This window comes from Phaenicophaeus curvirostris, chromosome 11, assembly GCF_032191515.1.
Source record: "Phaenicophaeus curvirostris isolate KB17595 chromosome 11, BPBGC_Pcur_1.0, whole genome shotgun sequence".
NCBI lineage: Eukaryota > Metazoa > Chordata > Aves > Cuculiformes > Cuculidae > Phaenicophaeus > Phaenicophaeus curvirostris.
Window position 1 is genome coordinate 7,758,292 of NC_091402.1, and position 14,828 is coordinate 7,773,119.

Below are 14,828 nucleotides of genomic sequence, written 5' to 3' on the forward strand. Positions count from 1 at the left end.
ATGCAAAGCAATGAATCTTATTAAAAGCACTTTTACAGACAAAGTGAGTGTGGCAGTATAGCAGATTTCTTTCTACCAGCACCAAAAGTCTCTTCCCCAGTTCAGGAAGAGCAGTAGATGAAGTAACTTGTCCAAAAGGGCCATTTTGAGTGACAAATATACAATCCTTGCTCTTATAATGCATTCACAGTCCTTTGGAAATACTTAACCACACGCAATATATAAAACCTACTTCAGAGGTTTGTGAGGTAAACACACTTCACACATTTCTAAACACTGAAGAAGAAAAAAAAAAAGGGAAGTGTATTTATTTTTCTTTAGCAGTAAGAATACACTGTAACACTATATACTTAAACATAAACCAGCTTCTCCATACACGGTCCTCATGAGTCTTCACCCTGGGTTTGGTTTGGCAGCCTCCCCAATTATTAGTTCACGGATTTGAAGGCCAGAAGAAACCAGTATGACCATATAATCTGATTCCTTACATCACATGAGGCCAAAGAACTTCACCCAACAATTCACATATCAAGCCCATTAACTCAGAGTTGAACTAAAGGACCATCTTTTAGGAAGCCATCCAATTGATTTAAAGACTTCCAAGGATGGACAAAGCTTCACTTCCTCAGCAAATCATTCCAATGCGAGTTACTCAGCAACATTGATTGAGGCAGGTACTCTAAAACATCTTTCAGATTATTTTTACCTCTAACAAAATTAAAAGAAAATGCAAAGGGCAAAAGAAGTGGCATACTCTGAAACAAGCTAAACAGAGATCCTTCTTGCAGAGGTATGACAGCAGCATTACAAATCCCGCTATCAGAGTTATTTATGTGTAGCAGCTGAGGAAAGCAATACAGATTTCTGGAAAGCGATACTACACAGGTCTGTTTAGAATACCATCCTTTTATCATTTGACTTTGTACCTTCTCCTTGCTTCTGCACCACTCTGAAATTTCAGAGGAGCTGTAAATCTACTGCCTTCCACCAGTCATTATTCCTCCTTTCCAAACCACTTATTTCACTTCAGAAACAAAAAAAGCCCAAAGCTGCAGCAATCTGGTCCTTTGCCAATGGCTAAATTAATAACAAAAATAACAACAGGGGCTTGTGAAACTCAGATCGTTTATAGACTTCATGAGAAAAAAAAGCCGATTTGGGGGGCCTAAAACTATATCCTGGATGTTTAATTGTATGCAAGCTTTCCACCTATAAAACATATCTCTGGAGTTTTTTGAATCCCAATGTATAACACACTGGATTATGCAGCAGCCTGGCAAGGTCAGTTCAAGTGGCAGGCAGATGGCCTCTTGTGTCACAGGATTGTGCCTAAACAAGAAACACTGATTAAAGGGAGTCACCGCCCCACTCTGCAGCCAGTTGCCCCCAGACCACGCACCCAGGCTTTGTATGTGGTCATACAGGCAGATAAAGGCTGCAGCAAATGCTGAAATCAAACAAGGTGGCTTCACACCTACTGCCCGTGACACATTTGACAGGTCTGGAAACTGCTGACACACAAGCTACCTCTCCACCCAGGAGATGAAGTAGTTACTTGTGCATTTAACAAAGATGCTTGCTGGATCCAGCACTGATGATAGTAGAGGAGCGCTTAAGCTCTGCAGGAACAGGGTAAGCCCACGAACCAGATCAAAGGCACCGTATCTCAAACAAAAGCTAAACTTATTTCATGCCAGGAGTGAGAGATGGACACCAACTTGAAGCCAAGATCCTTAAACTGAATTAAGACATCGAGGGAGTTGTTCTGCTTCGCATATTTTAACAACACTGCTTAATGGAAGAGCAGGAACAGTGCCAGTTCACTCAATTCTGTCCTTGATTTGAGTTATAGGAATGTACTTGTAGTCAACAGATCAAAGTTGTCTCAGATTAAGTCAGAGTCTTTTGAAGATGAGGCCAGTCACCTGGTGGCATGGACACAGGAGTTTTCCAGTACAAGGAGAATCAAATCCATGGCAAATAAGACACCTGCCTGTGGGCGCACACTGCAAGGCCATGCACACTGGAAGCCATCGAGCACTTTCCTGGAGTCTACATAATCTGCTACTTCTTCCCAAGAAGTTGGAATGTATGCATACCTCAGCAAAATTCCTTCTCTGTGTGCATTACATGCAGACACACGCAAAAATGATTTTAGAAATCTACACTCAAAGTATTAAGAAGTTTGATATAATATCTTTATTTCCTTCAGCAGCATCCTCAACCCGAGATCCTTGGTAACAGTGCCCTAACACTTCTTTAGGTAGCCAAACTACCAAAATTAAGAACTTCTAGGTTTCTGCAGATCTAGCCTTACAGTCACTTTCTCAAAAGGAAAAAGTTGAAAGAGGCCATAAAAACAGGTCCCTCAAAGATTAAGATATGAATAGTCTCTGGCTTTAGGAAAAAAAGAAGAAATCACCAGAATAGGGCCAGGGAAAAAACAGAACAATGAAGAAAAGGTAAAATGACACACACCTTTAATGGTACAAGTATGACATAATGGTTGAAACCCAAAGGCAGATGAAGAAAAAAAAAAATCATTTTACTCAATACACTACTAACCCATGGAGTTACTGACATAAGTTATCACTGCTCATAAGCACATTAACAGAGCCCAACCTCATGCAAAGCACACAACTCCAGAAGATGTTTCTTAATTAAGGTGCCAACAAGCCTGATAAGAAGATCTGAAGAGTCAGCAGAAGTGGGCGACACATGAAACTCAGTCACAGCAGCTAAACCCACCCCACGAACAACAGCCCAGAGAGGCAGCAGCCACTTACAGGTGGAGGGATCGCACGCTGGCAGCAGCAGGTCCCAGGTCGGGAATGGCCGTCAGCTCGTTGTTGTTCAGTTGCCTGCAACAAACAGAAATTAACAGTTGAAACAAGCAGCCCACAACCAAACACATGGCAGTCATCCCCCCAACTCCTCAGGAATGGTGATATTCTGGCAGAGGCCCCCATCTGAAGGGGTTTGTCTCTAACAGTCCCGAAGCTGGAGAAAGGGCTGGAGAACAAGTCTCGCAAGAAGCAGCTGAGGGAACTGAGGTTGTTCAGCCTGGATAAGGGGAGACTGAGGGGTGACCTTATCACTGTTTACAACTGCCTGAAAGGAGGTGGTATAGACGTGGTTGTTGGTCTCTTCTCCGAAGTGATAGAACAAGAGGGAGTGGCCTCAAGCAGTATCAGGGGAGGTTTAGACTGGACATCAGGAAGAGCTTCTTCACTAAAAGGGCTCTCAGGCACTGGCTTAGGCTGCCCAGAGAGGTGGTCAAGTTGCCATCCCTGGAGGTATTTAAAAGGCAGGTAGATGAAGTGCTTAGAGATATAATTTAGTAGCAGACAGGTACGGTTGGACTCTATGATCTCAAAGGTCTTTTCCAACCAATCAATTCTATGATTCTTAATCTTCCCAATCCTTCAATAAATTACTCAGTCCCTTAATCCAAGTCAAGCACACTGAGGAAGGCACCATACCACAGCCATTGGCTTGAGTCTCCACAGTCACCATGCAGCTGAGCCCAAGACAGGACACTGAACCCACAGCCACAAGGCGGCCAGGTCCTGCTGCCTCAGAATGATAAATTTAAACTCTCCCAGCAGCAGCCCCAGCCTAGGCCTCCACATCAAGCCCAGAATGCTGCCGTGGCAGCACGGAACAGACAGAAACCCTGCAAGGGAAGCCCTGTGAAGCCAGCCCCAAACATCAAAAGAAAAGTATGCTGGGCACAGTAACACCACCAAAAAGAAGTGACCTGCCCCAGCCAGGGAGCACCACACAGCCCCCTGGGGCTAATGGCAATTGCAGATGGGGTCTTGCTCCTGGAAACACTGCTACAAAAATGTCCCCCTCAATGGCCTTATGTTTGAAGTGTTTTTCTGACTGAAAACAGATCCTCGCCATGTGACCGACTCTTCCTTGGTTTAAAGAGCCCTTGTTTGTATGGTGAATTAGTCAATTAATTACTGTAACAGTCGCTTGTCTGGCTGCTTGAAAATTACCTAATTTCTTAGCTGTCTTGCCCGCACCCCCACCACATGCTGAAGCCATTACAGCCCAGCCCCTGCCAGGGAAAGCCAGGCAGCACAAGGCAGCTCCCCAGGACCCCCCACTGATCAGCAATCGCTTAAAGCTGAGCCCGGCTGGGTCTCTCTCCATTGCCTGCCTTCCAGCTGCTCCCTTCCCTTTCTACCGGGGCTCTGCACAGGGGTCTGACAGATCACCCACCATTGGGGTGCGAGCTATAGAGCATCCCACAGTAAGCAAGGGACCAAGGCACAGCTCAGGTGTGCTAAGTTACGGGCACAAGTTGAGGCAATCCTAAGTTATAGTCTACTTTCTTTTCCTTCAAAACTATTTTTGGCAGGTGAGAGAGGGCAGCGATACATCCATCCCAGAACTTCTTTCTGACTCCTCTAAGAGTCGGCAAGATATTTGATTTCACAAGGAGTTCCAGGCACTGCAGGGATAAAAGCTTTTCTCAGCCTCAGCTCTACCTCTGACATTATACCCATACCCTAAAATGTAAAGGAAAAAGAGCCAGATGCATTGCAATCCAGCAAGGAGCTCCGCTTTGCAACTAAAAGCTCAGTGTTGCTCATATTATAGCAAAGTCTAGAGCTTTCGAAGGCACAGTGCAAGCTGGAGAGACCATTAAAATGCTCTTTCTGCTGTGTTTTCATTAACATCCAACTGAGCATCTTTCTGAAAGGCATAGGAGAAAGAGAATTAGGCCCACCCTCCACTAGCCCGGGTCACCTCTGGTTATGTGGCTCTGACACCAATTGGTGTCTCACAGCTGGTCAAACCCTCCTGTGGCTCTGACACCAATTGGTGTCTCACAGCTGGTCAAACCCTCCTCTGACATAAGTGTGATTTTCATATACCAGCCTCCTGTCAGGTCAGAAGTCAGTCTGAAGTGGTTCTCCCACCTCATTTTCTCTCTTTGCTCACAGGCACCAGTTACTGATGCAAAGGAGAGAGCCAAGCTTGGTATTTGTCTGGGATTTCCCTCCCATCTTCTTCTTCTCCCACGTAAAGGGACCAAAAAAGAAAAAAAAACAAGTAGAGGAAAAAAAAAAATCCCAACCAACCCCAAAACAGAACAGCCAGGATCAACAAATTTAAACTTACAGCCTCCTTTCTCCTCCCCAGCCCTCACCTCTGACAACACAAACCTGCTGCTTCTGGATGCTGAGGCAGAGGAGGAGGGGGGCCAGCCATATAAAATATTTACAGTCCAGTTGCCAGGCTGATGTCAAGCTGAAATGGAGCCTGCTCAAAAATAGCACAGCTCTCCAGAGCTTTCAGTGAAAGGCACTTTAGAAAATAAAAGGTGAGTTGTTTGGAAAGGAATTTTAGCACACTTACTACTTCTTTGTTACAAATGAGCTTGGAAAACCTGAGAGCCTACAATTATCACTTTCATGGATCCCATGATCCATATGACCTGAGGAAACCCCAGAAAGGACTACAGAGCTTATCCCATAGCAGTACCTTCCATCTCACCCTTTCAGCCGAGGTGCAAGTATGGATGGACTCCCAGGGACTGTCATTTGAAGGAGCCACCAAAGAGGAGGAGAGAAAGCATGGGTGTCCTGAAGGAAAGTAATATTTCCCCCTTCCAGCCCCTACCACCTGAGCCACTTATTTCAGAGCACAGGGGATCACATGCTTTCATATCACTTTCAGCCACTAAATTTCATCCCACACAGACTTAAACTTCTAAGGAAAGGCAGCTTCTCAAACAAAAAAAAAAAAACAAAACCAAACACAAACAACTGCCTAAACCCAGGGGAAGGGAAAAGTATGGGGTAAATACAGCTATTGCTTTATTACAATCTCAGTAAAGCAAAACAGAACACCCAAGATAAGCTGTGAAGTTTAAATCTTTTGGTTTGCAGACATTTTCTTGAAATCAAGGGAAAACAAAAGGTTTATCAAAATACATCACGTTCATTATTCATACAGACACACACAGAGCTTTGAGCCTCTCCTGTAATGCTCAGGAAGCACAGGCACAGTGTTTGAAGCATCACGGGAGGTTTTGGGTCTTATCAATGCATCTATTATTTGGGGCAATCTCTTTCCCTGAGGGTGACTTGGTTTGCCCAGCACAGCGCGCACAGCAAAACACTGACTTGCTCTTAAGACATGCCACAGCATGATGCTTATTTCATGAATGTTTGTAAAGCGCTTAAAAAAAAAAACAACCAACCTCAGAAAGGAGATGCTCTGGCAGCACAGATGTGGTTCTCTTTGTGAAATGCAGTTTATTTCAGCGGTCTGTGGTTTAGCTGTTATTCAAAAGCAACCAAGATTGGTAGATAGGGCTTTTAATAGAGCTTCTCCCTCACACTTTCCAGAGCCTGCCTTCCAGGCTCCACTCCAGACCTCTGCCTCCCTTCCAGCCTCCCATTTCTGACTGCCTCCTTTCCCTTCTATTCACTCTCCTGCTCTCTCCCTTTTCCCTAACCCTGCCTTTCTTAATCAGCAAGCAGCTCTTATCTGCACCATTACTTTGCAGGCTGCACTACTTACCTCCCTTGAACCCTGACATCTTTTTTTAGCAGCTGACTGTTCAGTAAAAGGCTTGCCCTGCTCTCAACACATACAGTGCTTTGCAGTGGGAGCTCCCTACCTAAGGGATCAGAAACCATACACATTTCCCAGCCCCATGCTCCCTCAAGTCACATGCCTTCAGACACTTCCACAAGTAAAAGCTGTTCCTTAAGCCACAATCATGTTAGAATAACTCTAAAGTCTCGTGGGATCAGGGCTACAATTCTCTTCTTTAAGCACAGAGTAATTTAAGGCTTTCTGCAGTTTAAAGAGAAGTCAAGAAAACAGATCCTATAAGACAGCATTTTGCTAACCCACATCACTTTCTCTCCTCTCCCTGACTGCTGCCTAAGATGATCACAATGAACTTATTTCAGAGCACTGCAGTCACTCCTGATGCTTATTCCTCACTTAATCATGATCCCTAGCAAGTCTGTACTATTAGTGTAAACAGCAGAGCTGGGGCAATCAGTCCAGGGGGTAGATGCTATATTAATCCCTGTGGTCCAAAACTGCAGGCATCAGTTAGGGAGAACTCCCACTGTAGTAAACCCTTTTGCCTATTTAAGGATCAAAGGATCTAGCCCCTCCACAAGCCCCAGAGCCAACACTTAATGAAAACAGACAGAGAACAAGAGAAAATGCAAGATATACACAGAGTACAGTATTGTTTCAGAAAGGAAATATTTTTTCAGTTTCCCATGAGGCATCAGTAGCTCTTCAAACAGAGCCCAAACCTCAAGTATGCCAGCGATTCAATAGTCAAACGCCAGCTCATTACCTCAACCCACCGCTTGCCATTTTAGTCACTTTCACTTTTCAAACCCCAAAAATCAGGAATCATTGAATAGCTGACAAGCGCAGCTCCTCTGCCAGTGCAACTGCTGAGCATTAACCCAGATCAGGAGCTAGGAAACCCCATAATTTTCTAATGATGTTTCTTTCACCAGCAAGGAGGGTCTGGCACAGCACTCGGACCTTCTCCTTATTTTCCCCCACCAAAGCAGAAGACAGCTCTGCTGTTTTAGCCTCTCCTATCAGACTTCAAACAGAATTTGTTCTGGTCCCAGAAGGAGTACAGAGGAGGAGACACAGTTAAGTGCTTTGTTCCCCACTACACTACACCTTTGTTTCCTGGGAGATTTGGGTTAGGTTGGCATCAGGTATCACTATCCAGGCTGTTCTGCCTTGCTTCAGGGTTACCCTTTCAGCAAGGAGCTCTGTGTGTGTGTGTGTTCAGGTGTGTCAGCTGAACAGCTCTCTCAGAACATTGCACAGGACTGAAGGAGGCCAACCTCAATGATTTCCAATAAGATCTACATTGTTTTAATTGGGATGTTGTGTTCTGCTAATTGATTAGTTTTAAAAAACAGCACAGGTGCAATATGGAGGAAAAAAAAGCCTCCACATCAAATCAGATCTGCTCAATCAAGTCAGCTAAAGAAAGGGACTGTCTTAGGAAACTATATATAATTTCCTCCTAGCCCACAAGCCACCCCAGCAAAATACAATTAAAACCTTTGAAAGAATACTTACACCTCCTGCAGGTTTGACAGCTCTGCAAAGGCAGACGGATCAATCTCTGTCAGCTTGTTGTAGCTCAGGTTTCTATTAAAATAAATAAATAAAAAAAAACAAACAGTGGGATCAGCATAGCACAGTTACCATGCTCAGCAAAACACAGTCATCTTAATTATTCTGGAAATTATTCTGGATTGCACTGCGAGGGTGGGTTGTTGGTTTTTCAACAAAAGCACTTAAACCCAGCAGAGCAGCACTTTCCTGAATACATGAGTGAGTTTAATTCCATGATCAAAATGTTATCTAGCTCTCCCTAAGCTTTTTCCTGTTTTGCATTAGAGTGGTTTTAATTTGTCTTTATATTACACAATTACGTTTATTATTCTTCTATTGGTTACTCACAACCACAAAACTAATCGCAGAATGAGTAGGAAATTTCCCGACAAATTAAAGTCTGAACTGAAACAATCAACAAACCTTCTGCTAAATATTTCAGAGCTGTATTCACACCAAGTATTTTTTCATATCACTGTGTTATATACAAAATATACACATAGGTATGTACACTTACTGTGGGCAAATGTCAATGTTTTTGAACAAGATCGTATTACTATTATATCACAATTCTTAATCAGTGATTACAGCTTCCAGCCCACACTGTAGTACATGTTTTGGTCCTCAATAACCCCAACCAATGCCTTCGAACTACCCAACAGCCCAGATCTCCATCATATTATAGCACTTGACTGTTGGATGGCAAATAGGTTGTGCTGTATTATCTGCAAACAGCCTGGTGGGAGAGCAGATCTGCCTTGCAGGACACTCCTGTTTAGAAATACTGCCAGAGTTCAATGGCCTTCTGGAAGGAACACACTGCAAAGATTGTTAGGAACAAACAGCCTAAATAGTGCAAATAAAGCACTGACTGAAAACCACAAGCAAGAGCTTTGCCATGCTCTGCTGTAGCATCATAGAGTGCAAAGTCTCCCCACACAGCACACCACACACAACAGGTCAGACCTGCAGCTAAGGACAGAGCACAGATCAATTAGGACCAAGTGACTAATGATGCAGAAATTAACAAATGGCCTAATTAACACGATGTATGCAGTGTTGGCATGTTCCTGTGAGTGTGTAATCTAAAGGGGGCGGAGGCAAATTGATGGGTGGTAGCAGAGGTGCAACCACAATAAGTTGTGAGGAAACTGTGAGGGAGACCTACTTAAATTTTACCCTGCTCCACACCCTGCTTTAGGATATTATCCCAGGGAAAATTCAACCCTCCTGTCTCCGCTGTGGGGAGGTTACACCCTCTTACTGCACCTCTGAACATGACCCAAAAGATTCACGGCCCGATATTAGATAAGCCTTCAAACATTCAGCTGCTTATTCAAACCACCAAGCCAGTCTGACTAGAAAACTGGCCAACCTTTCCTGTTTTGTGTATATATTCTTTGTTTCAAAACTGTGCCCACAGAACCCAAGCAGGCCTGCAGCCCGAACAGGTAAACAGGACCTAAGTCACTGAGGCACCTACTGAACTTTTACCCAACACTACCTGACCCAAGAGGTGAAGGACACAAAAACAGCAGCTGCCAGAAGAGCACAGGGCCTTCCTGTTTGAACTGCTCCTGCTAAGCCTCTGCACTGTGTGGTAATGCAAAGAGAAATCTAGAAACACAGCAACACGAACACCAAGGCTTGAAAGACTACAAAGCTTACCAACTTTGCAAGATTAGCAGGAAGCGATAAACACCTCTTTTGAGCTAAAAAGCAATTATTGATCACCTGCCCTCCTATAATGCATTTATGGGAAGCCCTCAAAGCGTTCCCCTGCACACAGGAACTATTTGCCAGTTCTCACGCAGTTTCCCACCACCTGAGTGTGGCCAACTGCAAAGACTGCTCCTTGCACCTTGCCTGAAATGTTCAATTTTAGCCAATACTTGCTGTGAAAGATGGCTCTACAAACCAACACCACAGGCTAGCTCTTAACAGAACCTAGACCTGAAACTACACAGAAGGGTAAAACCTAACCAAGCATCTAGTTTTAAAATATGCTGTCCTGTAAGCCCCTACTGTCTTTTAAAATACTCAAGAGACCTTTAAATCAATACCAGCCTACAGCAGATATCCATTTCACTATGAACTCAAAGGCATTTATCTAAATAAAAGTCAAACTGCAGTTTAAACTCAGAGTGCATTTGAAAGCCAAGTCCATATTCATAGCACAATTACGAATTAAAGTGCAATTTGCCCACAGATTACATTACTACTTTTTTTTTTTCTTTAAACCACACAGCAAAATCGGGTTGGAGCTTGTCCCTGCCTGATGTACAGGCAAAATGAGAAAATACAACAGGTAATGTCCTATAGGCTCAACACAATAAAGACAAAGCTGACACAGAAATACTAGTGACAAACTGTGAGGGGGAAATACAACCACGGTCATGACCGTGCATGAATCAATTTGTTTTAATGTATTTCTATGTCTTCTACTGTTGCAAATCTTTGCATTTCTTAAGGTATCCTCAAAACGTTCCTCTGCAATAGGCTAAGAGGCTATTTTATGAACCAAGCACTGAAAATCATAGTCACCAAACTGATCATCCCCACATCTGTAAGAGGAACCAGACCCCCAGCTCAGCCAGTGCTCAAACACTGAGTGACACTGATGTGAACTTCCGAAACTCACAAGTAAAAAATAAGGTCTTCAGATGATTAAAGGATTTCATAATATGACACCATCCAATGCACCTTCCTGATTACTGCTGCTTCCACTTGAGAAGTCTAAACACCAAAGTCATTGCACACATAGCTCGTTCTTCAGGTAGCAACAACTGCAGCAGAAATGCAGGTGAATCCTACCTTTGACTACATGAAAGTCTTCACTTCTCCCCACACTACCCACTCCAACAGCCATCTATCCTCACCAAACACAACCACCCTGTTCAAAAGTCAGGAAGGAAGAGAAAACTAGAAACACAGGGTCAGTACAAAATAAGCAGGAGACTTAAAATTAAATTGGTACACCAAAATACACTGTTTCCTCAATTCTGAGACTAGCTATATTTTAACTTACATTAAAACACCCAGGAATTTCTAGCCTGAAGCACTAGCAATCAAAGGCTGTGCTTCCCAGAACTCTGATCCCCTTACTAGACAGTATTTGGCACGACAGTCACAGCATGCAAATGGGAGAAAGAATTAACGTGCTCCAATAGATAGATGATTGGGACTGGGAGTCAGGAAACCTCTGTCTATTCCTGGCTCTCTTAATCTCCTGCTGCGTGACCGGGTCATGTCACATCACCTCTCCAGAGCTTTTGTTTCCACAGCCACCCTTTGTCTGTCTTGTCTACTTAGACTGTAAATAAAATTGAGGTAGGTATTGTCTCGGTTTGCCCAATGCTGATGAAATGAGGCCTCAATCTTGGTTGGACTCCAATAATGCAAATAAAGAAGGGAACTCAAAACTTGAGGTCACGGGTGCATATGACACTCCCCTGGCACTAAGCACGGGCCCCAAATGCATAACAGTGCACAAAGCACCGCAGGGGCTGTAACACCCCCATCACCACAGCCTCCCCAAGCCAAGCAGACCAGCAATGCAGGCTGGTTGGAGATGCCAAGCCTGGGAGCACAGCTGTCCCATTGCTGAAAACTGTCACGTTTCTGCTCTCCCATAGCACAGAAAGCGTTCCTTCAAGAAGCCTCTTGGTCTGATGCCATGCAGTAGAGCAAAGGCTCACTGAGCAAATGTTTCTGTGTTCTCAAATGTCTTGTTCAAAGCAAGAGCCCTCAAAACCCAAAGCCAAACCCCTGTCCTTTCCCAAATCAGCACTCCCATAAACCACCTGAGCTACCTCAGGTACCAGGCATCTCTTCAAAGTCAGTTTTTAAAGCATCATGTGCAGTGCTTTATACCAGTCCCAAGGGGCCATGCCTTTGGTGTGTGGTCAGCCACATCTCCATATGGGAGAGCCAAGCCCAAGCACGGGCACAGCCACGCAGAAGGCAGGCTGCCCAGTGTCCTGCCTGCCTCTCTGCATGGGTACATGTTTCTGCTGACTTACTCATAGGATGATGTTTTGATCCCTCCAAGGCAACTGTGGCAAGAAAACAGAATTTAGACAACCAACAAAAATCCTGGACAAAAGCCTGGACTGCGAGTTCAGGGAATCATCCTACAAAGGTCAAACTTCTACAGATGACAGAGAATACTGAGCAGAGCTGACTTGAGTGGCACCTAATGTGTACATTGTTTTTCCTTTGTTGAATAGAAGCTAATCTGAAGTTTGTGGGGGTTTTAAACTTGATTTTGACTGAATTGCATGAGAAGTATTCTGCACATTATTTATCCATTACACACTTCAAGTCTTCCTTGTATCACCTAATCCAACAATGTAGGGTTTTTCCCCTCCTGTCACAAAGATGCTCATGATCAGGAACTGAGAGTCTGTTAAATCAATATGGGAAGGGCTCTGTTCTGTCTCTTCATCCACTCCAGTCTCTAAATAAGAAAGTAATGTTTGCCTTTAGTTTGCATTGTGAAAATGGCACTGTGGATCACTGAACATTGCAGAGACAGAAAGAAAAGCCTTGTTAAATAACCAGGTATGTAGCCTGCCTTGACACCACCTCCTGAAAGTAATAAAGCTGTCACACAGAGTCCTGCTGCCAGCAAGGAGGGGTTAGTCAGCTCTTTGAACAATGAGACACCAGTCCTGCCTCCTTTGGCAAGGTACGAGGTAGACTGAAAGTTCATGCACAAGTTTGGGCTCTGCTTTGGGAACTTCACCAGTGCAGAGAAAAGCCATCTCTCTTTTGAAAACAGAGGTGCTTGGCTGACTCACCAGACAAAGGAATAGAGACCTACGTGGCTTCTGCTCTCTGCTCACCATGATGATGGCTAAATTCTGTTCAGCGAGGTGAAGGTTACATCAAAACCATTTATCTGTCAGTGCAGAAGATTATGTCAAAAGCATTTCTGCACCTTTTGATGACAGGCATTGGAGAAAAGGAGGATGGCTCAAAGTTCTGCCACTGTCAACTGTGGCTTTCATTAAGCACTTTGTCAACCATTGTCATAACACAACTTTTCATTGCTCCTGCACAAAAGGGAGCCGAGGGCTCAGAACAATCAAGTCCTGCGATAGAAATTCCTCTGGCTAATCTGTCGAAAGATAGCTGCCTAGTCGACAGCTTACTGAATAGGCACCATCCTCTTCCCACATGTTTGTGGATGGCTTTACAGCACTGGAATGGAGGCCCCGTGCACACTTGATTGGGTATGAAAAGCACAGCCGCAGCTGAGTTAGCGTGGGGATAGGGGCCAGGGGAGCAAGAGAGGGAACACATTACCCATACTAAAAGTATACAGCTGTGCAGAGAAGAAATCACACTCTAATTTCTCTTTAAAACAAGTTTTTGAGCTCCCAGAGAGTTGGCAGTCCTCATGAGCAGTGACATAAAAGGCTTAACACTGAAGCAGAAAGCAATCAAAGAGATTCAGGTGGTTGCATGGACAATAAGGACAGAATCAATTAGCTTAAGTCCACTTTTTCCTGGTATGCAAGAGAAGTCCCAATTGTATTCCCCTGAGGGAAAAGTAGCCTAACTGCTAACGCAGCTAGTGCCAGCTACCCACTGCTGCACTGCACCACATCTTCCTTTTAATGGGATTTTTCCAATTCCCTATAAAATAAATGGCCACAAAATAGAGTTGCGTAAGCCACCACAGTGATGAGAGTCAGAAGGAGCTTTCATGTACTAGATGTGCTGTCCTTCATTAACTTTTGAAGGATTTCTTGCAGATTACATTGAAGTGGCTGAGGTACTGCCAGAAGCCAAAAACGGGACTTAGGTTGAGTGAGCAATTCCTTACCACCACCATTTTCCTGGGTTCCCTTTGACTCCACATGCTAAACTGATAGAAAACCAGATCCTTACACCCCATCAGCTCCCTCATTGCCTCTACTCTACTGCCTCTCTTCCAACTCAGTGTAACAGGCCTGCGGTCAGGAAGGACAAAGAGCAGAAATACATCTTAGCTGAAGGATGCACTCAAGGCTGTGCACCAGTGCTACGTCATCGATTCCAGCCAGCATCACACATGAGCTCCCAGACTGCCAAGCAGTACTTGGACTGACCAGGCTGCATCACTTCTGGGATGCTGAAGTTCCTGGTGTGCCCATGGCTGCACTGAGCAGTTCTCATGACTCCTTTTGCAGTGTAGCCTGGGGAACTCTGCCTGCCTGTGCAAGGCACCCAGCATAGAAGAGAAGGGACACTGCTGGGGCACAGAAAAGTCCCACATCGAGCACGAGCAACAGTTACCTCCCTTAGGAGGTAAGAGCCAAAAAACATGCAGCACCAGAACAGTGAATGTCCCAGCTTGCTGCTTTAAGTGCTTTGGAAAGAAGACCAGGACTCCAAAGGACATGGCAAGAACAAGCAGCATTTGTGGGTGAAGCTGTGCCCCATCACTGAGAGGTCCTGCTAGCAGCTAAGTGAATGTGTTCACTCAGGCTTTACTTATGTTCAAATCATCATCAGCATCATATTAGCTTGGGTTAATAGCCTGGTCATATAAGGGGTTCTGTGTGCAGAAGAGAGTCAACTTAAGGGCAACCCTCAAGCCATAATATGAGTTAATTTGACAGTGAAGACAAACTTCGAGAGGTCACCCAGACACCAAGAGAACTGCACCATGAATCATTTTCAGTCCTGACCAACAA

General features: G+C 44.4%; 1 protein-coding gene across 2 annotated transcripts in view; it reads right to left on the reverse strand.

Annotated features, from left to right (window-relative positions):
- Nucleotides 1–14,828, reverse strand: part of LRIG1 (leucine rich repeats and immunoglobulin like domains 1) — a 91,609-nt gene that overhangs the window by 46,851 nt on the left and 29,930 nt on the right. For both annotated transcript variants that reach the window (XM_069866319.1, XM_069866320.1), the window contains exons 2-3: nucleotides 8,104–8,175; nucleotides 2,787–2,861 (exon numbers count right to left, since the gene is read on the reverse strand). In XM_069866319.1, the coding sequence (XP_069722420.1) occupies nucleotides 2,787–2,861; nucleotides 8,104–8,175 (147 nt within the window). The remainder of the gene's footprint in view (nucleotides 1–2,786; nucleotides 2,862–8,103; nucleotides 8,176–14,828) is intronic.